Genomic DNA, 27895 nt, shown 5'->3' with positions numbered 1-27895 from the left:
GTTTGGTGTCTCCCAGCCGTCCCGACGAGTTGAAGCCATCACCGCTCACCGGTCCGCTTGGCCGCACCTCGGTCAACCATGGCGTGTGTCTGTGTGGTGTGACAACGAGAATTTGTAACGATTGCTGGGGCGTTAAACAAAATAGCGAGACACATCTTTATTCCATTATCGTCACAAGCCGGGGTTCAACACAGCACTGTACGCAGACGGACGCAACACCATCGTATCAAGGGTACACTGCATCTTCTGTTATCAACGCTATTCCATTATCGCCACAAGCCGGGGTTGTGATAATCGCGCGTTGTTGCTGTCGTTGCTGTTGTTGCTGCATGCAGGCAACGTCGTCATTGTATCATGGTCGGCAGCTTCTCCGTAGATCAAGCCCGTGATTGACGCTGTGCAGTTGACGGCGATGAATTCCATGAGAGCGGTCCCGGATCTCAGCCACCAACCAAAGACGCCGATTCTGGAAAGGGTGGTGACCTTGGATTGGGGTGGGGTGGGTGATGGTCACTGCAGATCGTGGGGGGCCTTGATGAGCATCTCCACGCCGTGGAGGGGGGGGTCACTCCAGCTCGTGGGGGGCCCTGGTGAGCGTCTCCACGCCGCTGCTGGTGATGGCGACCGTGTGCTCCGCCTGCGCCGACCTGCGGGGTTCACGGTAGGAGGGGGGGCAGCGTGAGTCACGGGGAGGGGGGGGGTTGCCTAGTCAGCTGCCAAAGTAATAATAATGTCAACTCGTAACGCCGCGCCCTCGCCCCCACCGCACGGTGTTGGCTCCTTGCTCTCGCAGAGATTTAGCGAGATGGGGGGGGGGGGAAGAGGAGCCGCAGACGAGCGAGAAGGCGACAGCAGCAGCCACGCAACGGGCCGCCCGAGCTCTGTGGACCTCCGTGCACGAAGATGGTTTTCGGCAACCGATGGAGTGTTCAGGCACGTGCGGGGAAACAACCGGAGCGCACGGAGAAATCCCGCTCGCGAGTGCGAGGGATAAACGCTATCCTCGTGTGGACGCAACGGGTGCGGGGTCCGCGTCTTTTTTTTTCCGGATCACTTCGCCCAGGCAAACCGGGGGGGGGGGGGGGGTACGGCTCCTTCTCGACGCAAACCAACCCACGGTGGAAGGGAGTTTCACAACATCTGTTGCGGTGATCCACCAACCCTCGCTGCTGCCTCCACAGCGCTGGATAAGAGGCCACTCGCGTAGGGCCCATCGCCGCCGGCCGGCTCGGTCTGTGGCGTGGCACTGCCGCATCAGCTGCCCTTCTTCCGTAGTCAGTGAAGAGCGACGGTTATTATTGGAATCCAGTTATTACACTGGTCAACAAAAAAATAACATTTTTTCTGGCCTGGACTTTTGCAGCTGTTCTAGACTAATTTCAGGGTGCGGATTCCTAATCTGATCTCAGATTTGCTCTATCACATCTCATTTTTATGCTATCGGCATACCCCATTTTTATTGATTTTACCCGAAATTAACTCTGTCACTTATGATTGCAAGTTGTTGCGAGTCAGTGACTGCTTTAGTGTTAAAATATGGTGCTGTATTTTTAGGATAGTGTGTTTATAATATCATTTTATGTAGATATCCACATTTATTTAATATTTTTCTTCTGCAGTTTTTATTGAAAATGCAATATTTGATATCTCAAAAACCTGATGTGATAGACAAAAACTGATGCCAGATTTGGAATCGGCACCCCAAAATTACCTTACAACCGTTGGAATACCTTATGCCAGAAAAAGTGTGTTGATCAGTGTTATTCTTTTATTTTTAAGTCAAGATTTATTATTTTATTATTATGGTTCTGCGTGGTCAACAAGGCAAGGCTCCCTCCCCAGTCTCAAGACGTTTTTTTTAAGGAGTCCTCGAAATTTTCTCGCAGTAGGGGCTGCTGCTGCTGCGTGTGATCTCAAATGATGGGGAGCGGTAGTGTAGCGGCTTTCCGCGCTGCGCTACGAACCCGGCGACCCGAGTTCGATTCCCGCTGGTACCTGAATGCGATGTGTAAATTTGGCCACTGGGGAGACAAAGGCGGTGAGTCATAGTGCTGGCCATCCACTGCCTCGTGTGCCATGCTGGCCTTAATAGGTGCTCGCCGACAGCACGTTCCCCAACAGTCTGTTAAGGTTATACGGGGGATCTTTGTCTTTGTGCGAGGGTGAGTAGGGGTAGCGGTAGCGTCGACATTCGTTCACATTGTGGGTAACCAACCGCAATAATCGGAGGTGCAGTACGGTAGCGCGAGCCGTTACCCTACCCCTCCGCACGGACACAAAGGCAAACAGCTGCATGCACTTAGACAAGGACAAAGATGCACACGGTGCATTGTACCTGCTGTGATCCAGCGTGACCACGGTCCATCCGTCTGCGAGCGTTCTGACCTCCGGCGAGCCCTCCATCAGGATTGGTTCTGGAGGGAGAAAGTCAGCTCGTGTTTTTGTTGTTGTTTGCAAGGCCGTATTCAAATATGCTCAAAATGTCCCCCCCCCCAATATATTGCTATAAAATAGATTTGGTCCCCCCCAATGTTGACTCCATGGCTACGGCCTTGGTTGTTTGTATGCCACTTGTTAACCACGGGAAGCCAAATCTTAAGGCTTTTTTTTAAGAGGGTCCTGCCAGGTTTTGCAATACCTCGCCAATCTCGTCAAGGAGCATAAACCTTCACGTAAATTCCGGTCATCCTCGCATCAGCGGATTTTGGCTAGCGTCCGAATTCAGACGCTGTCTTTCCGACAGACAAGAACAGGTCTGTTCAGACGCTGTCTTTTCCGATAGACCTGTTCTTCACCTGAGGACGGCTGCTTGCGTTGTGGCCGAAACGTCGTGAGAATTGTATTTTATTATGTTTAATATTTATTATTTTATTATTTCCCTTCTACATGAATTTACCGAAAGAACCAAGAAGATGAATCCCTGCAGTCACGAAAGCTTTAAATCGAAATATTTACGCATCACAGATTCGCCCCGATTACTTCCTCTCGTCTATTGCTATTCACCCCCATCTTCACCGTGACACAACTTACGTACCCCCGATTTATTTTTGTCCTTCCCCCGCACCTCCGATTAGCAGGGTTGGCTACGTACGGCGCGAAAGAAATTCGACTAACTCTGGTGAAGTGCATCGGTCGAGGCGATTTATAAATCACGTTAAGATAGGAAGCACAGGAAGATGAGATTGAGAGCACTACAAGTCGCCCACCCCCCCCACCCACACCGCGTCTCCGCGGTCCACCCACCGATGGTGAAGACCATCCCCTCCTCCATCAGCAGGTCGACGTCGTTCTCTGCAGAGAGGCCAGAGGCAACAGCGAGGCGTCACAACGCGCTGTGCGGCCGGTGCACGAGCGCCACACACACACGTGATCGAAGCGCAACGCAGTCGCCGGCAACGCTGCACTGTTTGTCTTTTGCTTGGTTTTTTGTGTGTGTGTGCGAATGAACAATACAATACGTACAAAGATGACGAGGAGAGAGACGGTGGGGTCACGTTGATAATGATGTTAATGATGATGTTAATGATGATGTTTATGATGATTGTGATGTTAATGATGATGTTAATGATGATGATGTTTTTGATGGTGATGTTAATACTGATGTTAATGATGATGATCCATGATACAGGTGTTTTTTTGGGGGTTAGATCGCGTAAATATATAAATGTGTCGTTAAACCCGACACCACCCGACACAGCCAACTAGTGAGGTTTGTCACGTAAACAGAACGTGCCAATTCGTCACTAGTACAGCACACCGGTGTGTTGGAGAGCCAAGCCACAACATTTACAATCTGACTACGACGTTTCGCCAGTAATTACAACCAGTTTCATCAGGCGACAGCCAGATTTTAGTAAGGAATTGGCATGTTCTGTTAACGTGACAAACCTTACTAATTGGCTGTCGGGTGTGGTGTCGGGTTTAATGACACATTTAGGTATTTCCGCGATCTAACCCGCGCAAAAAACCTGTATTACAGATGATATTGGTCGCGAAAGCCTCCGTGTTAAGATGATGATGTTAATGATGACGACGACGACCAAGTTGATGGAGGTGCCGCCGCGGCACTCACCGTGGTGCCAGACCTCGGGGTGGCCGTGGAAGTAAGAGCCGATGCCGTGTCCCACGAAGTAGGGACACACGGAGAAGCCACCGTCACGGGCAAGCCGGCTGCAGCGCAGGTGAACAAAGGATGAACACAGGCTGTAGGACAAGGCTCACAGCCGTACTCTTAGTTCTTTCGGTAAAATCACGTAGGTAAAAAATTAAATTTAAATTAATAAAAATAAAACAATAAAATCACGACGTTTCGGAGGCAACACAAGTCTCCGTCATCAGGTGGGACCGTCACAGCCAGATTTGCTGCATCAAGTGAGGGAGGGATTCAAGATGCAAGCTCTTAAGTACCAGTTAAGGAGGGAGGAGAGGGGGGCAGGGGCTTATCAGAATGTGGTAGCCAATGAATGGAACGTATCGGGAGGGGGGGGCGGGGCTAAAAGAGGGACGGGGTGGTCGTGGTCGTGGACGTGTTTGTGCGCAAGTCACTGTGGATGTACATAATAGAAAAGGAACGAAAATGCCATGTTTATACCAGTGTTGGCTGACAATAAAGAGAGTACTGTTAAACGCTAGGGATGTTAACACTCGGTAAAGTAAAATAGTGCCTGTCAGATAAGATGGTCCAAAAATGTGTAATTAAATCTTTTTTGCATGGTTGATAACATTCTGAAGTCATGGCTTGCCTCTGGCTTGGCTCTAGACGACCGCTGCCTCGTGCGCCGAGCTGAGGGCGTGCCTAAAGATCACCCGCAACTGAGCTGCTGTTTGCGTTTAGTTTACTGTCAGCTGTAGCAGAGGGGCGAGGGATTTATGACCACGGTGCTTGTGCCAGGTTCGGTGGCCTTTGGGGCCGTCAATTTGAAGTGCGGAAGGCCCTTTCTGGCAGGAGGTCACGGGACAGGCTAAATTGAGCGTGCAGGCTTTAGCGACCGATGTTATGACTGGTAATTTATTTCTTTTTTGGGTCGGATCGCCAAGTAACCGCAATACCTCGCCGATCTCGTCAAGGAGCATAAACCTTCACGTAAATTCCGGTCATCCTCGCATCAGCGGATTTTAGCTAAGCCATCGAGCAAAGATTGTCACTTTATCGCCCGCATTCTGTGGCCGTCTGGAACGCTCTTCCGATGTTAGAAAGCAACTGGAGTTGTGCACTTTTAAATCTAGATTGAAAACTAATTTCTTTAGAAATGCTTTTTCTGTTCAGTTTACTGTCCTTTCCCCGCACCTCCGATTAGCACGGTTGGCTACATACGGTGCGAAAGAAGTTCAACACACACACACATTACGCAGTCACCCGAGCTGAACATCAATGACGAATCGTGGCTTCGTCTCACTGCCGCTCTCACACCTGATGGTGTTGCCGATGATGCACAGAGGCTGGCCCGGGCCGCAGGCGGCGATGGCGGCATCACGGCAACGCCGCGCCGCCTCCACGAGACGCCGGCCGGCCGCGTCCACGTCGCCCACCAGCACGGTCTCCGACGTGTCGCCGTGGAAACCCTCGTGGTACACCTGCTCGCTCGCACGCACGACCCTGGCTCGGTGAGACGCCGAACGCCGTTAATTCGGCTGCTGGGATTTTCCACGCGGCGATAAGCCGCTTCGTCGAGCTGTTATCATTTGCGGTCAGGTCGTTTCTGGTACAAAAGAGCTACACGGCTCAGTTGTGCATAGTTTAGTTTTAATAGCAAACGAACACGGAGAACTTGCTGACTCGCCCATACTGGACATCTGTGAAAAAGAGCTTCATAGCTCATCGGATTCCCCCTCCAGTGGACTTCACCAGGTGAAGCTCAGCGGGCCTTACCGGGTCAAAAATAAAAATAGTAACCGGGCCAGTTTGCTTGCGTTGAACCCAATGCTGCTGAGATTATGAGCTCGCAGAAGTCCATGCGGCTGATGGGAAGTGTTAAAAAAAATTTGTGGAGGGACTGATATTTGAAGGAAGTTATTTGATCTAGATTTGAAGTTATTTGGTTATATCACTTTGTCCACCAGAGGGCGCCATGCAGTAGTAATTGCGTGTGCCCACCAGAGGGCATCGCATAGCCAAGTGCAGAATTTAAAAAACTGCAGCTGTTTTTTGTTCCACGGCTGGGGGTGAGTCCTGACGGAACAGATGGGCGCTAATCCCACTGTTTGTTGGGACCATGGGGACACGATCATGTCACCGTCATTCCGATTTCGCTCGTTTACCCAGGAAAGTCTCACCGAGTCTCAGGGTTTCGTTTTACAGGAGGGTCCTCCTGCCGAGGGGCACGGCGGTGGTGAGATGTTAACTACCTCGCCTGGTCTACAGGAGGTCGTGGGTTCGATCCCGACCCTTATGCCTGCTGTATATTTGGAGTTTGCGTGTCTCTCTCCCCGTGGTCGTGTAGATTTTTCTCAGGGTCCTCCGGTTTATCGCTCCACATTTACAATCATGCGTTTATAGCAGTGGTTCTCAACCTTTTACTGCAGCCTTGCACCCCTTGGGTCCTCAATCGTGAACAATTGTATAATGTTAATAAATACATAGGTTTGATTTCGATTTAAAGCTTTCGTGACTGCAGGGAGTCATCTTCTTGGTTCTTTCGGTAAAGTCACGTAGAAGGGAAATAATAAAATAATAAAAATAAAGCATAATTAAATAATTCTCACGACGTTTCGGCCACAACGCAAGCAGCCGTCCTCAGGTGAAGAACAGGTCTGCCCATTCAGACGCTGTCTTTCCGACAGAGTTGTTCTTCACCTGACGGCTGCTTGCGTTGTGGCCGAAACGTGAGAATTGTATTTTATGTTTTATTTTTATTATTTTATTATTTCCCTTCTACGTGACTTTACCGAAAGAACCAAGAAGATACATAGGTTTGATGAAATAAAGTAGTTGCACTTATTTGCCCGTGCTTAATTTGTGTTTCCGATTATTTACCTTCTCAGAAATATCTGGCCATGTCTCGCACTCCCAGGGGGTGCGTTCCCCCCAGGTTAAGAACCACTGGTTTAGAGTATTTGGCTGCTATGATTTTCCACGTGATGACGATAAGCCACTTCGTTAAGCTATGATTTGCGATGGGTAGGTCGCTTCTGAAAACGAGCTACGTAGCTCAGTGGATGGGCCTTACCTGGTAAAATAAGTAATATTTAAACAAACTTTTTTTAAAAACACGCTTTTATGAAATGTACTAGTAATGGCAAAAACTCCACGACTCCAGGAAGTGGCCCCGAAGCTTGCCATAACGTAAGGGACCGTGGTGATTTACAGCCAACATCAGTTGGCCGTGGACAATTAGACCCAAGCCGAAACATAACATATAAAAAAGAATGTTTAAAAATTAAGATTTTTTTTATGATAGAATATAGTATTGTCATCAGTATGACATATGTATACCAAGTTTTGCAGTCGATACCACATTGGGAAGTGGGTTAAAATTGAGTTACAAGATTTGAGGATACAACGACGACAACAACAAGGACAACAACAGACTGAGTGAGTTAAAAGAAAGCGTGTAATAAAAACAATTGGAGCAGTAGTGGGGGAGCAATGTTGCTGCTGCTGCTGCTGTGATCCCGATTGAGTAGTTTGCAGGTGATCTTGCAGCAGATGGGATCTGTGGCCGGTACCGGTTACATTGTACGTGGGGTTGTTTTTTTTATTGTCCAGCAAATTTCAGATAGACGCTGAAGAGACACGTTATCGGAGATTTCCTTTTCATGTATATGTGCCATTGATTGCTCTGCTTTTTTGCAGGCTTTAAGTTGGCACGCAAACACACACGTGTTTTTATTTGACTATCGCACCAAGCCTCGGCGCCGTTTTACCCTCAACTTTTTTTGTACGTTATACATTCTACTCACCAACGACGCTGATTGGTGGCACATAACCGGTCGTTAGGTGGTTTGGTCGTAAAGCGAGTATAGGAAATAGACGTTAGAGGCTTAATTCGTTCTGATGGCATTGAAAGTTACCCTCTTTCACCCAAAAAACGTACTTTATAATATTTTAATAATGGGTATTAATACTTAAAGATACTAACACCATTAGAAACACATAATATTAAAATAAACATGGTTAATCAATGCATTAATTAATATTTACTTTACCTACAACAGCCCGTCGTTAACAGGGGAATGGTCGGTAAGCGGACACATTGGGCTCTACGGAGGCACTACACTGCACTATACACTACACTACTATACACTACACTACTTTACACTACACTATACACTGCACTATACACTACACTACTATATACTACACTATACACGACACTATACACTACACTGCTATACACTACACTATACACTACACTACTATACACTACACTGTACACTACTATACACGACACTAATATACACTACACTACTATACACTACACTATACACTACACTACTATCCACTACAATATAAACTACACTACTATACACTACACTATCCACTGCACTACTATACACTACACTATACACTACACTACTATCCACTACAACACTACACTACTACACACTATACTACAATACACTATACACTACACTATACACTACACTATACACTACACATTGGGCTTTATGGAGGCCTGTCGTTAAGCGATTAGTCATTAAAAGGAGCTGGTCGTTAAGAGGGGTTCCACTGTATATGTTTTTCATGCTTGTGGTACTAGATTAACGTACGACCTTGCCATTCTGAATTCCTTACCTCGCGCTATTAATTTTAAAGTTGTTTTATTACGTTATTTTGCTGTAACCATGTTCCTGTTGCGTGACCAAGTCCTCATCGACGATGTGAATTCCTTCGCCAAAGCGTGCTTTACGGGTGCCAAAAATAAACGAGCGCATTAATAGTAACAGAAAAGGCGTCCTACCGTGACGTCAACGTTGACGATGTCTCCGTTCTGCAGAGGTCGGCTGCAAAGGGGAGAAACGCGCGCCGGTTTAAACGCCGATTTGCGGCACTGCAGGCTGCACGTGTGGGGAACACGCAAACTCCACAGACGGAGTCACGGGTTCGATAGCTGGCGATAAGTTCACTTGACGCGTTGAAAATTATTTTTGCTTTGCGGATTTTGCTAACTGCTTTCCCTCCTCCCCCCCCACCGTTTCCCCGTCTTTTCCCCATTAATAATGATAATTTCATTTCACCTAGCATCATTCATGCAATTGCATCCCACAACGCTGCACATCAATCAGCCAGTCACTTACGCAGATTGTACTAAAAATAAAACCCCTCCACTTAGCGCATCAAAAACAAAAATGAATGCAAAAATAACGAGAGAAAAAAAATGCACGTAACGAGAAAATGATCATCACAGAGAAAATAAAATGAAATTAATAAACCCGGTCAGTCTCCGGCGCCCCAGACCACAATCCCAACACTTCCCCGGATTTAGGAGACCCTTCACACGAAGGGGTGGTGGAGTGCCCAAAAAGTGATGAGCCAGTTAGACTATAATATTTCCCTTCTCTCCCCGTGCCGCCCCCCCTCTCTCACCTTTCCCTCCCTTCCCCACCCCCATTTTTATACCCTTATTTTTGTCATCCTTCCCCTATCCTTCCCGCCACAAATAAATGTTCGTGCCCACGCTCACCGTCCCCCCACCTGACCGGGGGCAGTGAGCACCAACTTCTCTCCCACTATACTCTCCTGATGACGGACATTTGAATATTGTGTCATCACCTGATGACGGACGCTTGCGTTGCGCCCGAAACGTCGTGATTTTATTTCATTTTATACCCACGTGACTTTACCGAAAGAACCAAAGAGTATGGATTCCTGCAGCCACGAAAGCTTCAAATCAAGATTCTCTCCCACCGCTTCCTTAAACGCCAGAGGAACAATGAACTTGGGCTTTTGTCCGCGGAGTTTCTGTGCGCACCCCACCCTCCATCCTTCTCCTCCTCCTCCGCCCCCCCGCGGTGACACCTGCGTCGGCCCTCACCTGTCGGGGATGCCGTGGCAAGCCACGTTGTTGACGGAGGTGCACACCGACTTGGGGAAGCCGCGGTAGCCGAGCGGCGACGGGTAGGCGCCGTGCGCCACCGTCTCGCGGTGCGCCACGCCGTCGATCTCCTCCGTCGTCGTGCCCACCTGCACCGCCCGCCGGCACCACGGTGGCGAGGATGTTAACTACCTCGCCTGGTATACAGGAGGTCGAGGGTTTTGATCCCGACACTGACGCCTGCTGTATAGTTGGAGTTTGCGTTTCTCATCATCATCACAGTGGCGAGGATGTAAATTACCTCGCCTGGTATACAAGAGGTCGTGGGGTCGATCCCGACCCTGACGCCTGTGGTATATTTGGAGTTTGCGTGTCTCTCTCTCTCATCATCATCACGGTTATTTTACTTTCATTAATTTTAATTTTTCACCTACGTGACTTTACCGAAAAAACCTAAGAATATGAATCCTTGCAGTCACGAAAGCTTCAAATCTAGAATAAATGTTAACTACTTCGACTGGTGTACAGGAGGTCGTGGGTTTTGACCCCGACCCTGATGCCTGTGGTATATTTGGAGTTTGAGGTGTCTCTCTCTCTCCCCGTGGTCGCGTGGATTTTTCTCCGGGTCCTCCGGTTTTTCCCTCCACATTTAGAATGGACATCACCACGCGTTTAGAGTATTTGGCTGCTATACATTTCCAAGTGATGATAATCCACTTGGTTGAGCTATAATTTGCGGACAGGTTCGCTTATAAAAAATAGCTACATAGCTCAGTAGGCCTTAACTAGTAAAACTAATTTCTTTCGAACTGCTTTTTGTGTTCAGTTTGTTGTCCTTCCCCCGCACCTCCTTTTTTTTAGTGGACGTGGTGGTGGTGGTGGTAGTTGTTGTTTTGTTTGTTTCACAACTGAAGATGTTACTGTAGTTATTGAGTTTGTAGTATCTGTGGTTGTTGTTACTATTGTTGTGTATGCAGTGATAGTCGTTACTGTTGTTTGTAGTCGTGGTTGTTGTTTGTAGTAATAGCTGAGGTCGTTATTATTGCGGTTGTTCTGTTTCTGGGAGTAGTTGTGGTTATTGCTGTATTTGTAGGACTAGTTGTGCCTATTATATGTATGTTGAACTTCTATCGCACCGCACGTTCAAGTTCATTTATTAGGTATAGCCCTGTGAGCCATTCGGCTCTTGAATCGGGTGCAACCGCAAGAAACAAAAACATGAACAAAAAAACATCTTAAAGTGACTATGTGACTAAGTGCAAACAGAAAATTCAAGAAAAGACAGCAAAATATTGCAACCGTGCTAATCGTGGGCGTTCGCTGCAGTCATAGCTGCTGCTGCTGCTGTGGATGGAGGCCGTCACCTGAATGCGCGAGGCCGTGTGCAGGAGGATGTGGCGCGCCAGCTGGCACGCGGCCCGCACTCCCGCCAGCTCCTCCGGGCCCTTGAGCTCGATGTAGTCGCCCCACTCCGGCACGGCCCCCGACAGCACGTAGTCCGGCCGCTCTATGTGCTGCGCGCACACCAGAGGTCGCAAACGGGTTTTGATTCCTTACCCCCTGTACCCGTACCCGGCCGCACCAGGGTCGCAAATGGGTACCCGTACCCGGCCGGGTACTGGTAGCCGTTCCCTTACCTGTACCCGTACCCTACCCGAAATGAGTGACAAACGGCTACTCACCAGTGACTCGCGGCCTACCCGTACCCGTACCCATACCCGGCCGCACCAGGGTCGCAAACGGCTACCCGTACCCGTACCCGGCCGGGTACGGGTAGCCGGGTATCGGGTAGGGTACGGGTATCGGGTACTCGGTTGCAACCTCTGGCGCACACGCATCACGCGGCCGAGGCCGAGGGTCTGCAGTTCGCTGTCAAATCGCTTTAAACTATTGTCATAGTATTCTTGGTTCTTTCGGTAAAGTCACGTAGAAGGGAAATAATAAAATAATATAAATATAAAACAAAAAAAATTCTCAGGACGTTTCGACTGCAACACAAGCAATCATCATCACACCTGCAACACAAGCAATCATCATCAGGTGTGATGATTGCTTGTGTTGCAGTCGAAACGTCGTGAGAATTTGTATTGTTTTATATTAATATTATTTTATTATTTCCCTTCTACCTGACTTTACCGAAAGAACCAAGAATATGAATCCCTGCAGTCACGAAAGCTTTAAATCAAAACTATTGTCATTGTAGTGCGTATTTAATGTGGCGCTGCACTCTGATGTTGTAGGAGAAAACATTTATTAAAAATTATATTTAATTAAGTAGAACGTGTTGTCTATATTTATTTAAAGTTGCGCATTTTGATGTGACGTCACATTTCTCAAACCCCCCCCCCCTTCGTCAAAAATGTCTGACCCCCCCCCCCCAGGTGCGTGACGTCATTTATGGACGGCCCCTTATCCATGCCTCCGATTAGCAGAGTTGGCTATGTAGGATGTGGAAGAAGTTTAACGTGCATACATCGCCATCATTATTCCGATTGTTACGTCAGGTGGACCCACAGACGAGCAGGAAGGCAGCAGCAGCAACCACAGAGCCAACAATTGCCACCCTCACCCCAAGCTCTACGGTCCTATACATATTAAGGTGTTCAAACTTGATTTGGAGCTTTCGTGCCTGCAGGAATTACTCTTTGGTTCTTTCGGTAAAGTCACGTAGAAAGAAAAACTAAATTAAATATTTGTACCTGATGATGACTGCTTGTGTTGCAATCGAAACGTCGCATGCTATTATTTAATGTATTTTTTCTTTCTACGTGGCTTTACCGAAAGAACCAAAGAGTTTTTTAAGCTGTTATCGGTCAGGTGAATGTTCATACGATGTGGGAGGGGCAGTGGTCGCAACCGGGTACCCGATACCCATACCCTACCCGATACCCGGCTACCCGTACCCGGCCGGGTACGGGTACCCGTTTGCGACCCTGGTGTGGCCGTGTACGGGTAGGCCGTGAGTCACTGGTGAGTAACCGTTTGTCACTCATTTCCCAACGTCTTGTCTCTTCTCACAACTCAAGTTCCTAGAATCAACCCACCCGTGCCTGCAACATGGCTTCATCCCAGAGGTCGCAATCGGGTACCCGTACTCTTACCCTACCCGATACCCGGCCGGGTACGGGTAGCCGGGTATCGGGTAGGGTACGGGTACCCGTTTGCGACCCTGGTGTGGCCGGGTACGGGTACGGGTAAGGAATCCAAGCCCGTTTGCGACCTCTGAGCTACGGGCGCTCTACCTTGGGCACGTCGTGGGCTGGCCCCACCAGGGCCGGCTCCACCACCGCGTAGGCCCTCCTCCTCCACAGCCCCCCGCCAAACACCAACCGGAGCTGCGTGCGCGGAAGCAGACGAAGGGGGGGCCGGTGCCCCCCACGGAGTGCTGACACGGCCGCTCGGGACGCGTTGAGTGCCATCATCACAGCTGCCCCGACACGCCGAAGGGAGAAAGAGGGGAGAAAGAGGGGAGAGATAAGACAACTGTTGTTAGCACTGCGCTCGCTCACCCAAGGAATGTTTTTCAGGAGGGTCTTGCCAGGGTGTTTTGTCGGGAATCGAACCCCAAGCGCTCCTTGCTGTGAAGCGTCACGTGGGTACCACTGGGTCAACCACCACCCTGCTACCCTAGCATCGCTCACAAACACCACTCACCAACATCACTTACAAACTCCACTCACCAATATCACTCACAAACACTTATCAGCAAACAATGCAACACGCTACAAACCACACCACGCAGCACACCGCGCCGTCCAGCACACCATGCAACACGCTACACAACACACCACGCAGCACAACACACCAAAGCAGACTGCACCACGCAGCAGGTGATTTATCACGCAGCCCAACACGCACACGTTCTTCAGGACTTTCGGTAAAGTGACGTCGATAGGTAAAAATAAAAATAACAAAACATGCACACCCCCAAGTGGCGGTGACTTTTCCTACAGAACTTGCGCCAGGCTAGGTGCACGTCGAGGCCACGATGTGAAGCGTGCTGGCAGGTCACGGGAAGGAGCCGGGTGTTTACGGGCGACTGGCTTGAGATGACAAACAGTGGCGTCTCGTGACATCGCCACGAGGTGGGGTTGCTGTTGCGAGTGACCCTCTGAAAAGTTGGTGTTCTAATGAAGAAAAACCTCGTCATGTTATTATTGGCCTTCCCGTGAAAGTGGCACAATGGGTAGGCATTTTCAAACAATACAACAAAATAACAAAGCGCTCAAATGCTGTCCCCATGACCCTCAAAAGTCCACGTCACTAATTCCCCCCTTCTAAATATTCAAAAAGAAACAAATAAACACATTCCTGCGGGAACGTTGGGTTGCTCGGTCAATGGTCAGGGTCAACGGCGGCGTGGTGTATTCCGCAAATATGCCCGACTGTGAGGGCGGGTACAAGCCGGCGTGAGTAGGTTAAACGTTGAGTTTTATAAAGGCACCACGGGGTGACCAGCCCCTCCCCACCCAGCCCCACCCAGCTCCACCCTCCCCACCCAGCCCCTCCCCACCCTCCCCACAAGCCGGCGTGAGTAGGTTAAACGTTGAGTTTTATAAGGGCACCACGGGGTGACCAGCCCCTCCCCACCCAGCCCTACCCAGCTCCACCCTCCCCACCCAGCCCCTCCCCTCCCCACCCCACCCAGCCCCACCCTCCCCTCCCCACCCAGCCCCTCCCTGCACGACAGACGGACGGACACAATAATCCCCCCATATTCATCCGAATATTTAGGAGTGGCTCCACAGTGTTCCATGCTAATTCTTCGTTTGCTGCACGTGCTGTACGTGCAGCCATCGTCCTTGCTGCTGTGTCCTCCTGTAGACCGTGAGCTGCTGCGTTTCGACGGTGCGACCCAGCGCTGCGACTTCGTCTCACGACGGCCACGGGCCCCTTTTTTCACCGCCCTGAATGGGTCTCATAGCGGCGTGGCCGCTACAATGCCAAGGAGCTCATCGCGACGGACGGAGGGGACATCTCTCACTGGGAGGACGCCTTCTTCACGACCACCGTTTCTAATACGAACGACTTAAAATGTTATCTTCGTTAGGCAATTCACGTCGAAAGAATCCTCATTATACTTGCTTTTTTTTTTTAAACACAACAAAACTATTGATAGAAAAGTCTTTTTTTTAACGATAAAATAAACACATTCCTGCGGAGGGAGCTGGTAGGAACGTTGGGTTGCTCAGTCAATGGCCAGGGTCAACGGCGGCGTGGTGTATTCCGCAAATATGCCCAACTGTGAGGGCGAGGTTTTGGTGGCCGCGAGCGGGAGTCGAACTCGGGTGGCCGGGTTCGCGGCGCAGAGCGCTGACCACTACACTCGAACAACCCAGATACACACACACCCTACTACACACACAACCTACTACACACACAACCTACTACACACACAACCTACTACACACACACCCTGCCACACACACACCCTACCACACACACCCTGCCACACACAACAACAACCGCCATTCGCCACCAAGTGGCGGTTACGTCACCACGACGCTTGTGCCAGGCCATGTGCACCTTGAGGCCACGTGAAGTGTCGAATGCCCGCTGGCAGGTCACGGGGCAGACCCAGGTGCCACGGGTCGACTGACTGAGATGACCGAGATGACTGGCTGATGCACCACCTGTGCCCCTACTGTACCAACTTGCTGTGCTTTAGCCACCCGGCACTCCGCTCGTTGTTGTGAGCGTCGCTCCTCCGCCCTCCGTTGTTGTTGGAGGGCGACTGCCTCCAACTGCCCAGTAGTGTCCTTCACGAGCCTCCTCCACAGAGGCCGATCTTGACACCGCTGGTACCAGTCATCGGCAAGTCCACTCAGCTCCACGTCCTCATGTACCACATCACTCCATCTCTTCTCTAGCCCGTGCCGCGCCCATTTAGCCCCCTCGATCCGGCCGAACAAAAGCTGTTTAGGCATGCGGTGGCTGGGCATGCGGGCTACATGACCCAGCCACCGCAGCCTTGCCTACCGGAGGAGCTCACCGATGGGACTTTGCCCAGATCTTTCAAGGATTTGTGAGCTCCTCACACAATCAAGCCTGGTTAAACCCAGGATGGATCGTAGGCAGGCCAGCCTAAATGTTTCCAACCGGCGAATATGCTCCATTAGGGGGGTCCACGTTTCGCAAGCGTAGAGAAGGGAGGGAATGACTGTGGCTGAGAAGACCTGAAGTTTCGTGCGGAGCGACAGACCAGGTAGCTTCCACACAGCGTTACGCAACCGATGAAGAGATATTGCCGCTCGACTGATTCGGAGTGAGACCTCTGCTGTTAAACTGGAGCCGGTCATAAGCACACTGCCCAGGTATGGGAAACTCTCCACTCTCTCCACTACTGCCCCATCACCGATTGGGAGTTGTGGGGGTGGAGTGTCCGATGGTACAAAATACCCAGGCAGGTGCTTAGTTTTGGTGGGGCTGATGGTAAGGCCCCACCTCTTAGTGGCACGCTCCAGTCTCAGCAGCAGCGTCTCCAACTCCTCCTCTGAATAAGCAGCTATTACCAAATCATCGGCATACATAACGTGGTTGACCAATAGGGAGCCATCCCTTGATCGCACCCGGGCATCGATCAGCCTCCCATTATATCTGTACCAAATGGAAATTCCCCCGGTACAGCTATTGAAGGCTTCACGAACTACGTGGTCAAAATAGATGTTAAATAATGTGGGAGCCAGAGGACATCCCTGTCGCACCCCAAGGCCACGTAGTTTTACCCGGGCCCCATCACCATCATGAAGGTCCATAATGATCGTGAGCAGAGGGTCAGGGACTCCGAAAGCACGAAGAAAAACCCAGAGCCCAGGCCTACTGATGGTATCATAGGCCTTGACCAGGTTAATAAAGCAGAGATGTAGGTCTTGTTGGAATTCCCTACACCTCTGCTGTAGCAGACGGACAGAAAATATGGCATCCGTGCAGGACCGCCCTTTCCTGAAACCTCATTGGGGCTCCGCAAGCCTCTCCTCAGCGTGCCTACACACACACCCACCCTGCCACACACACACACCCTGCCAAACACACACCCTGCTACACACACCCTACTACCCACACACCCTGCCACACACACACACTCTACCACACACACTAGCACACGCACCCTGCCACACACACACACCCTACTACACACAACCTACTACACACACACCCTGCCACACACACACTACCACACGCACCCTGCCACACACACACACCCTACCACACACACACACTACCTATCGCATACACACACACACCCTATCGCATACACACACACCACGTGAGGTCACGGGGCAGACCCGGTGTTAGGGGTCGACTGGCTGAGATGACTGACAGATGCATCGCCCACTCTGCCAACTCGCGCCCCACACTCACACCCATCACGCACACCCTGACAACACACACACACACCCTGACAACACACACACCCTGCGACAACACATCCTGCAACAACACACCGCATGGGCAGATGATGATAGCCGCGGTCCCTCGACGTCGCCGCCGGTGACGCGTGGGGGGGGGGGCGGTCCTAGGGACCGCGGTGAAGCGCAGCGCGACCTCGCTATTGGCTACAGCTCCACTCCCCCCCAGGGAGCCTCCCCCCGCATGCCCCTCCCCGTTCCCATAGCGACGACGCGGGGCTACAGGGGGTGGTGGAGTGGTGGTGGTGGAGTGGTGGGAAGGTGGAGTAGTGGGAAGGTGGTGGAGTGGTGGTGGTGGTTGCGTCCTGGATGACTCGTGGCGATCATCGGCGGCGGTGAGAGCCCCAAATCCCCGTGCTGCTGGGACCGACCTCCCCTTAGGTCGACTCAGCCTTGAACGCGTGTGCCCTGGTCGCGTTGTCATGCCCGTGTCAACCCCACTCCGTACAGGGTCCATACGGCGTGATGGGACTTTGTATGCGAGTCTATGAGTCAGTGTCTCTATGTGTGAGTCAGTGTGTCTATGTGTGTCTATGTGTGAGTCAGTCTATGAGTCAGTGTGTCTATGTGTGAGTCAGTCTGTGAGTCAGTGTGTCTATGTGTGAGTCAGTTAGTCTATGTGTGAGTCAGTGTGTCTATGTGTGAGTCAGTTAGTCTATGAGTCAGTGTGTCTATGCGTGTCTATGTGTGAGTCAATTAGTCTATGAGTCAGTGTGTCTATGTGTGAGTCAGTCTATGTATCAGTGTGTCTATGTGTGTCTATGTGTGTCTATGTGTGAGTCAGTCTATGAGTCAGTGTGTCTATGTGTGAGTCAGTTAGTCTATGAGTCGGTGTGTCTATGTGTGAGTCAGTCTATGTATCAGTGTGTCTATGTGTGTCTATGTGTGAGTCAGTCTATGAGTCAGTGTGTCTATGTGTGAGTCAGTCAATGCGTCAGTGTGTCTATGTGTGTCTATGTGTGAGTCAGTTAGTCTATGAGTCAGTGTGTCTATGTGTGAGTCAAGTTAGTCTAGCGTAGTATATAGTTTAGTGTATAGTAGTGTATAGTGTAGTGTATTGTAGTTTATAGTGTAGTGTATAGTAGTGTACCGTGTAGTGTATAGTAGTGTATAGCAGAGGTGGGACAAAGTCATTGTTATGCAAGTCCAAGTCGAGTCGCAAGTCATCAAATTCATGACTCGAGTCTGACTCGAGTCCAAGTCACATGACTCGAGTCCACATCTCATAGGTGGGACAAAGTCATTGTTATGCAAGTCCAAGTCGAGTCGCAAGTCATCAAATTCATGACTCGAGTCTGACTCGAGTCCAAGTCACATGACTCGAGTCCACACCTCTGGTGTATAGTGTCGTGTATAGTAGCATACCTGTCAACCCCGTGCAGGGAAATTGAGTTTCCAGGTCCACATGGCGTACAGCCGTTTAAGAACCGGCAACAAAATATTTTTTGTCTATTTGTGTTTCTCCCTTGTGTGGGCGCGTGGATTTTTCTCAAGTTCCTCCCGTTTTTCCCTCCACATTTATAATCGACACGCGTTTACAGTATTTGGCTGCTATACATTTACATATGATGATAAGCCACTTGATTGAGCTATAATTCGTGGACAGGTTCGCTTATAAAAAAATAACTACATAGTTCAGTGGGCCTTACCTGGTAAATATTTTTGCGTTTAGTTTGTTGTCCTCCCCCCGCATCTCCTTTTTTTAGTGGACGTGGTAGTTCTTCTTGGTTCTTTCGGTAAAGTCACGTAGAAGGGAAATAATAAAATAATAAAAATAAAACATAATAAAATAATTCTGACAACGTTTCGGCTACAACGCAAGCAGCCGTCCTCACCTGAGGACGGCTGCTTGCGTGATAATTATTTTATTATGTTTTATTTTTATTATTTTATGATTTCCCTTCTACGTGACTTTACCGAAAGAACCAAAAAGATGAATCCCTGCAGTCACGAAAGCTTTAAATCGAAAATTTTTACGTGGTAGTTGTTGTTTTGTTTGTTGCAGTTGTTGTAAACTGTAGTTACCGTAGTTATTCAGTTTGTAGTACCTGTGGTTGTTGTTACTGTTGTTATTGTTGTGTATACAGTGGTAGTTGTTACTTCGTTGAGCTATCATTTGTGGCCAGGTCGCTTCTGAAAAAGATCCATATAGCTCAGTGGGCCTTACCGGGTAACATATAAAGTTTCTATTCGTATTCTTTGGGTCTTTTGGTAAAGTCACGTAGATAGGTTCAAAGCCAATAACAAAAAACTACGACGTTCCAATCACAACACAAGCGATCCGTCATCAGGAGTAAAAAAAGAGCGAGAAAGCTGCTGAGGCAGACTGTTTAAGTCAGATAAAAAGTTTCGTTTAGTATTTAGCAGAGGTGTGGACTCGAGTCATGTGACTTGGACTCGAGTCAGACTCGAGTCATTAATTTAATGACTTGCGACTCGACTTGGACTTGCATAACAATGACTTTGTCCCACCTATGAGATGTGGACTCGAGTCATGTGACTTGGACTCGAGTCAGACTCGAGTCATGAATTTGATGACTTGCGACTCGACTTGGACTTGCATAACAATGACTTTGTCCCACCTCTGGTATTTAGTCCACACGAGGTGACCTTTGCGTACGGACTTCATTGAAGTTCTTTGCACGACACATTATGCACACTCGTAGGAAGCCTTCTCATCACGTGCTAGGGCAGGGGTCGGCAACCAATATAACAAGAAGAGCCATTGATAATTGTTTTTTTACCCTTTTATCTGGTAACAAAACTGACACCTTTTTTACGAGGAGTCATTTTTGCATAGACCACAATACCTGCAGTGATAATGCAAACAAAAAAACATAACTCTGATAATGTATGCACTGTCCTTGAAGTTGATTGGTCCACACCCGAGACAGCTTTCCTTAGAGCCTAGTCTCACATGGTGTTGGACCAGATGACGCCAAAAGGTGTCAGTTTTTTTACTGGCAAATGAGGTTCCAATGGTGTAAGAAGAGCCATTTTTTCGAATTCGGTACAAAAACTCAATATTTAAAGAGCCGCAATGCATGTGAATACACATGTACACGCATACATTACGCCACGAAGCAGTCCGTAAAGAGCCACATTCATCTCTGGAGCCGCAGGTTGTTGACCCCTGTGCTAAGGTATACATCACACACCCCTTTACATACTCTCTGCCCCCCACTTCTCTCCCCCCCCCCCACGATGTCCTCACGTCGCCCTAATGTGTCCCAACAAGACCCTTTCATCAGGGATCTCAAAGCGCTGTGCAAGACACAGCAGCAGCAACAGACACTTTGATGGCAACTCCTGAAACTAAACACGGCAACACAATAAAATAAACACCAAACACCAATTGCTGAATTAACTAGAAGTTGAATACACCTAGGTGTATAGATACGTTTTAAGACGTGAATTTGAAAATATGATGAATGCCGAGTGTGTGTGTGCTGAGAATGTAATAGCAATCCTCAGAATCACTTCTGTGCCCAGGACCCCGATGATCGCCGCGCTCCGTCTCCGCAGCGGAACGACCTCGGTGCATTCCCTCTCCTTCACCCTCGCCGTCACCGCCGCTCCCTTCCGCCGCGCTCGCGCGTCCGCGCCACCGTCGATCCATGGCATCGCCGGCAGTGCCGCTGACGTTGCCGGACTGCCGCCGCCGCTCTCGGCGCCGCCTCTGCCGCGCGGCCGGGGAGGCCAACGGGTCCGTGAGCGAGCCGCTCGGTGCCGGCGCCGTGCTGGCTGTCGCGGGCGCCCTGGCGGACACCGTGGGACGCTGCCTGGGCCCTGCGTGCGGGAGCCTCCTGTTCGCCCGCGACACCGGCGACGTGCTCCTGATGGCAGACGGGAGTCGCGCGCTCGCAGCGCTCCGGCTGGAGCACCCCGTGGCCCGGTAACGTGACCCTCGCTGCTCGGCCAACCAATTGGGCGGCAGAACAGCGGCGCGGTGGTAACATTCGGGTCCCGTAGCAAGATGGGACCTGGGTTTGAATCCTGACATGAGCGGCTTTCTGAGAGCAGTTGGGCATCTCCCTCTCTTCTGGGTTTCCTCCGGATTCCCCCAATATCCTCCCGTGGTTAAATAACCCACGGACAATGTATATGGTATTTGCTAAACATCCAAATGCTAAAAAATGTCCTGTAATTTACTCGATCGGGATCACACACAGCAGCAACATCGCCCCCGACTGTGAAGCTACTGCAGACTGTGATGATTGCCTTGTGCTATAAGAATGACACGAATACCAAATTTACTCATTATTATTATTATTATCCTGTGGTGCATTCACAACCCAGACACCGTGCGTTTTTTGTGCCCCGGTGGTTCGACGCAGCATGGTGGTGGATTGCGTGTTGGCACACTGCGCCGTCACGGGCGACGGTGCCAAGTCCTTCGTTCTGCTGCTGGCGTCGCTGCTGCGCAGCGCCGGCCTCGGCCAGGGAGCGGCGGTGAGGGCGCGCTGCGGCAGCCACCTCCCCACTGGTCCCGCCGCTCACGAGCGCAGGGAAACCTCCTCTTGCCGGGCCTTCGCCGGCCAGGTGCCCGCGCTGCAAACCGACGTGCTGGATGGGATCGTGGGAGAAAGAATGAGGCGGCACATGACCCTAGCGAACCTGGAGTCGGAGCGAGACCTCAGGGATTCCACGGAGGGCATCGTGAGGACCTCCTTGTCCTGCAACCTGGGCGCTGCTGCGGCGGAGGCCCTCGTGCCGGCGGTGCTCGGCCTCGTCTTCCCGCACGGCATCGACGTCCCGCGCGGCACCGACGTCCCGCGCTTCGGGGAGCGCGTGAGCTTCATCCTCGGCAACTTTCCGGAGATGTGCACAGAGGTGAGCGGCGCGCCCGTTAGCCGCAGCCGCTGCCTGGACGGCGTGCTGCTGCGCCGGGATTTCACGGTGCGCCCCTCCGGCGAGGACGTCGACGGCGACGTCCGCTTCGTCGCCGTGACGGGGCGGGTGCGGCCGCTGTCTTCGGAGAGCCTGGGCGTCACCTGGCAATACGGGACGGGCTCTGAATTTCAGCAAGCACAGCTGTGGGCCGACAGGTACGTGGAGAGGTTCGTGGAGACGCTGGCGAGGGATGGCGTCGGAGTTTTGTTCTCCGCCGTCAAGCAGAGCGACTGCCTCCTGCACTACGCGCGGCGCGGCGGCCTGGCGGTGGTGGAGTGCGTTCCCGCGGAGGAGCTGGCTTTCCTGTGCGACGTCGCGGTTTGCGAGGCCCCGTCGACTGCGTGCGGCGACACTGTCGCCCGGCTCGCGGGCTCTCTGACGTTTTGCCGCAGGCTGGAGTTGGGGGGCGGCCGTGCCTGCGTGCACGCGGGAGTGCGGCGAGCGCTGAGCTCCCTCGTGGTTTGTGCACCGGTCCAGGGCGTCGCGACCCAGTACGCGGCGGCCATGAGCGGTGCTCTGAAGACGCTACGGATGTGGGCTACGCATGTGGGCCGTTCCGCCGACTGCTCCGACGGTTCGGTCGTGGTGCCGGCCGGGGCCGTCCTCCCGGCCGGAGGGGCTTTCGAGTTCCTCCTCCACCATTTCCTGTGCGAGGTGGCCGACGGGAAACGTGAACTGGTTCCGGCGCCGCCCCTGCGGCAGGCGTGCGCCGTGCTGGCCGAGGCGCTGCTCGAGATCCCGCGGCGGCTTCACCGCAATCTCCGCCCCGACCGCCGGTTCCTGACGCTGCTGAGCGTGGTGAGCGCGGGCCTGAGGACACGGGGAGAGCTGGACGGGCGTCTGCTCAGCATCGGGGGCGGCGTGGAGCCGGTGGCGGCCAAGTTGCAGCTCGTGGGCGCCGTGCTCCAGTGTCTGCAGAGGCTGCTCCGCGTTGACGCGGTGGTGAGGGTCACCGGGCGGCTGCCGGATGGCGCGCGCCGGCACCACGGTGACTCGGAGGATGACTCGTGAATGCGCAGCGGCGCGCGGACGCAGCAGGGTGACGGAAATACCGCTCGCGATAGTTCTTTTGTGCAGTCGCTGGTGACAGCTCGCATGATTTGAGAGTCTGTATTCATCATGGGTGGCTACCTGGATCTGGACTCGGGATCTCGGCACTGCTGGCGCAGTGGGTGACACACGTGGTTCAAAGAAAGAAGTTTACCTGGGCTCGGTTCCCGAGTTTGTTTTTCACCTGTTCTGCACATGTTCTGCACCTGTTCTGCACCTGTTCTGCACCTGTTCTGCACCTGTTCTGCATGGGTTCTGCAGCTGTTCTGCATTGGTTCTGCACAGCACAAGTGAGGGCAGCCCTGCACATGGGTAATTGCACAAGAGAGTGTATATTTGCAACGTGGAGCATGTGGGTTGATATAATCCAGGGACGTTGGGCTGAATCACAACTTGCCGATAAGTAAAATTCCCCACGATCCAACACCTGAGGTGTGGTTGCTTGACATTTTTTTTATTTTTTTATTATTTTGATAACTCAACCCACTCCACCACTCATTCATCAATTCACTCATCCACTCGTACAACTCCCAACCACTCTTCTTGAGGTGGGTCTTGCCAAGTTTTCTCAGGAGGGTGGAGGCAATATTTCTGCTATGTATAATTCCAGCTGAATACATTTTCAGCATTGGGGATCTTTGGGGCCGTCCATAAATGACGTCACGCACCTAGGGGGGGGGGTCAGACATTTGTGACGATGTGTGAGAAGGGGGGGGGTGTTTGAGAAATGTGACGTCACATCAAAATTCACAACTTTAAATAAATATAGACAACACGTTCTACTTAATTAAATATAATTTTAATAAATGTTTTCTCCTACAACATCAGAGTGCAGAGCCACATTAAATACACACTACAATGACAATAGTTTAAAGCGATTTGAAGCATGTTTTATTTTTGGGGGGGCAGAGCTTTGTGACGTCATATTTGAAGGGGGGGGTCTGACTTTTTGTGACGCCGTGTGACGAAGGGAGGGGGGGGTAAAAAATCGTCCAAAATCGCGTGACGTCATTTATGGACGGCCCCTTTGGCTAATACCAGTTTCAATGCATGTGGATTTTTCTTTATTGAACAAGAGCCCGGTACAGAGCGTGAGAGGTGAGGAGGTGAAGGGGGGTTTCAAACCCCACAGAGTTGATTCGATTGAGGGGCTAAGGTTAGTGTCACAGTTGCTGTTAAAATAATTTGCGATGTCCAGGTATTATTTTTAGAGATATCTGGGCATGACCAAAAGGCGTTTAGGTTAGTCTGAACCATGCCTGGCGGGCATCCTCAGACAGTCCGAGGAAGCGTCAGTGAATTTGGGGGAGGGGGGGAGAGATCAGTGAGCAATCGGTCAAGATACAGATGAAATTGGAGGATAGCAGTACAGAACCGAATTGCCCCGTGTCTCCAAGCCTTGCAAAGCATACGTGTTGTCAACGCGCCAAAGTCGTCGTCTCAGCATGTACATTGTACAAGAACTTCTTCAGGAGGATCCTGCCAAGTTTGCAGTAGGGGGCGATGTTGCTGCTGCTGCGTGTGTCATGCCAATAGAGTCATTTGCAGATTCTTTTTCAGCATTGGGGATGTTTATGGCCCATACCAGTTACATTGCACGCGTTTTTTTTTATTTATCTACGGGAGGAAACCGAAGAACCCGGAGGAAACCAACGGTCAACAGCGGGAGAACATACAAAATTCCAACACACTTACACGCTGCAGAACAGGGTAATAACACACAAAGTCTACACAGAAATGCGCCCAGGGCCGTGAAACGAACACACACTTCTTGATGTGAGGGAACGAGTATTACCACTGCTCCGCCACGCTTTCACCCAAGCCCTGTGAAGTCGCGATAACAAGACAAAGTTAAGGGAAAATTGGCCCCAACTGTTTTCATTATTGACTTAGAGCTTTCGTGACTGCAGAAATTCATACTCTTTGGGTCTTTCGGTAAAGTCACGTAGATAGGTTCAAAGAAAATAACTTAAAAATAGCAAATAATTAAATATTTGTTTTGTTATTTTTGGTTATTTTCTTTGAACTTATCTACGTGACTTTACCGAAAGACCTAAAAGGATATGTTATCATTGTTGCTCCCAGAGCTCTGGATATGACATCTTTTGACACAATTTCAGAGGCATGTTTCTTTTGAAACGCAACTGATTGTGTGCCTCTGTGTCACGTGCTCGTCTCAGATAAGACTGGCATTCCGCCGTCCGCGAATGAAGATGAGATCGAAACCACAGACTAGCAATGGGATTGGTAAACAACTCCATTTTTTCAGGTTTCACGTATCACGTACGCCAAGCCTGTTTTTTTGTCGACAAGCAGATTCCTTCCTGCCAAGACAAACTGATGACCGACCGAGTTGCCCCGGGGCAGGATTGGAACATGGCCAGCAGAGCGGGAGCACAGTGGTGATGCTTCATCCTCAAGATCAGCAAGGGCCTGGGTTCGAATCCTGACTCCGGGCACCGTTAGTGTATTAAGTGCATATGTTCTCCCTCCATTCTGTATGGGTTTCCTCTGGGTTCTCTGGTGACCTCTGGCTAAATAAACCCGCCCTGTGTAATTGTTATTGGCCAAACATCCCAGTACTGTTAAACTACCTGCAAATTACTCAATTAGGATCACACTCCAGAGTACAACTTTGTGGGACATCAGCAATTGGCCATTCTTTTGGATAGCCTGCTGCGTGCCATAGGAATGTGGAGTGTCCATTACTTGGTGTGGAAATGCAGACGTCCCCAGTGCCCCTTATGAAAAGAGGAGAGTGGATCTACTGGCCTGCGGTTGGTGGCTTGAGCCCCTTGTTGAACAGAGAAGCGACTACCCAAGGCTACCCAAGATTCCAGGAGGGTCTTACACTTGAGAAGCCAGTTTTAATTTTTCGGAAGACGTGCTCCCCACTGTGCCAACGTTCCGTATAAAAACTCGTATGGACTAGATTTTTATTTAAAGCTTTCGTGACTGCAAGGATTCATATTCTTGGTTCTTTCGGTAAAGTCACGTAGAAGGGAAATAATAAAATAATAAAAATATTAAACAATACAAATTCTCACAACGTTTCGACTGCAACAAAAGCAATCATCATCAGATAATGATCGTATGGACTAGTTGTGAGTCTATAGATTAGTGAGTGTGCAGGTGGGTGAGGGTACAAGTGAGTGTACAGGTAAGTGAAAGTACAGGTGAATGAATAGGTGAGTATGCTAGTGAGTGTACAGTTCAGTGTACAACTGAGTGTACAGGTGAGTGTATAAGAGAGTGTACAGGTGAGTGTACAAGCCAGTGTAAAAGCGAGTGTACATGTGAGTAAAAGTACAGGTGAGTGTACAGGTGATTATACTGGTTAGTGAGTGTACAAGTGTGTACAGGTTAGTGTAAAAGCGAGTATACAGATGAGTGAATATGGAAACGAACTTCACAAAACAGGGCATGGATTTAATCTCATTTTGGATCAACAGTGCACATCTTTGACAAACACATCAGAGTGAAATGTCTCAGAATACACCGCCACTGTTCACATCACCCACTTCTTCCTCTTCACACGCCAACCCTAAAAATGTTTGTGAAAGTCACCGTCCATACTTCTCGTTTAGTCCCTTATCCGAACTAGATGCATTTCATGTCATGTCTCCGATCGTGTCAGCGAGCACAAGTCAGATCTGAAACACGGCAAAATTGAGTCTTCCGCCGTTGCCGATCATTGCTACAACGCTGTGGGCTCTCATGATATTGTCTTTTCCGAGACCAAGGTAGGTTCTCTGCAAACCTTCTGGCTACCATCAGAGGTTTGTGCACGAAGCCATCCAGATATACAAACACAGACATAACTTCAACCGTGATGATGGGTACAAACTGAGTAATCATTGGAAAGATGTTATTAGCCATGTAAAAAATATTTAACTACACATTTGTACCATCTTATTTGACAGGTACTATTCTACTTTACCGAGTGTTGACATCCCCAGCGTTTACCAATATTGCTTACTTTTATGCTTATTATCAGCTAACACCGGCCACAATCGGCTCCATGAGCCGATGTGCACCATTGTTTTCTTTTAGCCCCGCTCCCGAGGACCACCAAGGCCATCGTCGTGATTTATTATTTTATTTCTATTATTATTTCTATTATTTATTTTATTTGTTACCTACGTGACTTTACCGAAAAAACCTAAGAGTATGAATCCTTGCAGTCACGAAAGCTTCAAATCTAGAACTGGATGCATTCCTTAAGCTACCATCAATTGAGACAATAATCATCCAACGGGAGAAGACGAGTTGCATGTCGCTGTGCCAGATCTCATTCATAAACCTCTCGCGCACATTTTCAACCTCACCGAAGGTGCATTTCCACTCGAGTGAAAGTCCATACTTATTCGTCCAGAAAAATACTAGATCACGACATTTCGATCGCAACGCAAGCGACCGTCATCAGTCTCGTGCTGTATCTGTTCCACCTGATGACGGTTGCTTATGTTGCGATCGAAACGTCGTGATCTATTATTTTTCTACCCACGTGACTTTACCGAAAGAACCAAAGAGTATATAACCATTAAAGTTACGTAAAAATTTACCAGA

The 27895-nt window shown here is 50.1% G+C and overlaps 2 protein-coding genes across 3 annotated transcripts; one reads left to right on the top strand and one right to left on the bottom strand.

Moving 5' to 3' along the window:
- Positions 1-150: 150 nt before the first annotated feature.
- On the bottom strand, positions 151-17472 carry METAP1D (methionyl aminopeptidase type 1D, mitochondrial). Its single transcript, XM_078882068.1, has 10 exons — positions 17420-17472; positions 13217-13401; positions 11339-11488; positions 9975-10123; positions 8901-8943; positions 5411-5574; positions 4073-4170; positions 3244-3291; positions 2336-2414; positions 151-647 (listed from the first exon to the last, which is right to left on the bottom strand). The coding sequence occupies exons 2-10, from the start codon at positions 13394-13396 to the stop codon at positions 566-568; spliced, it is 993 nt and encodes a 330-aa protein (XP_078738194.1). The 5' UTR covers positions 13397-13401; positions 17420-17472; the 3' UTR covers positions 151-565.
- An 81-nt stretch (positions 17473-17553) lies between these two features.
- Positions 17554-23873, top strand: BBS10 (Bardet-Biedl syndrome 10). Of its 2 annotated transcripts, none has more exons than XM_078882131.1 (3): positions 17554-17718; positions 20909-21278; positions 21721-23873. In XM_078882131.1, exons 2-3 carry the CDS (start codon positions 21001-21003, stop codon positions 23285-23287), a joined length of 1845 nt encoding a protein of 614 aa, XP_078738257.1. In that variant the 5' UTR covers positions 17554-17718; positions 20909-21000; the 3' UTR covers positions 23288-23873. The 2 variants fall into 2 exon arrangements, with proteins under 2 accessions (XP_078738257.1, XP_078738256.1); XM_078882130.1 differs by having other exon boundaries at positions 20876-21278.
- The last annotated feature ends 4022 nt before the right edge of the window (positions 23874-27895 follow it).

The sequence above is a fragment of the Lampetra fluviatilis genome, chromosome 63, assembly GCF_964198595.1.
Source record: "Lampetra fluviatilis chromosome 63, kcLamFluv1.1, whole genome shotgun sequence".
Taxonomy (NCBI): Eukaryota; Metazoa; Chordata; class Hyperoartia; order Petromyzontiformes; family Petromyzontidae; genus Lampetra; species Lampetra fluviatilis.
This window is presented reverse-complemented; position numbering and strand designations above follow the sequence as displayed.

What these genes read in the sequence shown, in the direction of transcription:
- METAP1D (XM_078882068.1), bottom strand. Translation starts at nt 13,396, where the DNA reads ATGATGGCACTCAACGCGTCCCGAGCGGCCGTGTCAGCACTCCGTGGG. An exon ending in ACACGGCCTCGCGCATTCAG is followed by an intron (nt 10,124 to 11,338) that starts GTGACGGCCTCC and finishes CGGGCGGTGCAG; the next exon opens with GTGGGCACGACGACGGAGGA. An exon ending in CCCCGAGGTCTGGCACCACG is followed by an intron (nt 3,292 to 4,072) that starts GTGAGTGCCGCG and finishes GCCTCTCTGCAG; the next exon opens with AGAACGACGTCGACCTGCTG.
- BBS10 (XM_078882131.1), top strand. Translation starts at nt 21,001, where the DNA reads ATGGCATCGCCGGCAGTGCCGCTGACGTTGCCGGACTGCCGCCGCCGC. An exon ending in CTGGAGCACCCCGTGGCCCG is followed by an intron (nt 21,279 to 21,720) that starts GTAACGTGACCC and finishes GGTTCGACGCAG; the next exon opens with CATGGTGGTGGATTGCGTGT.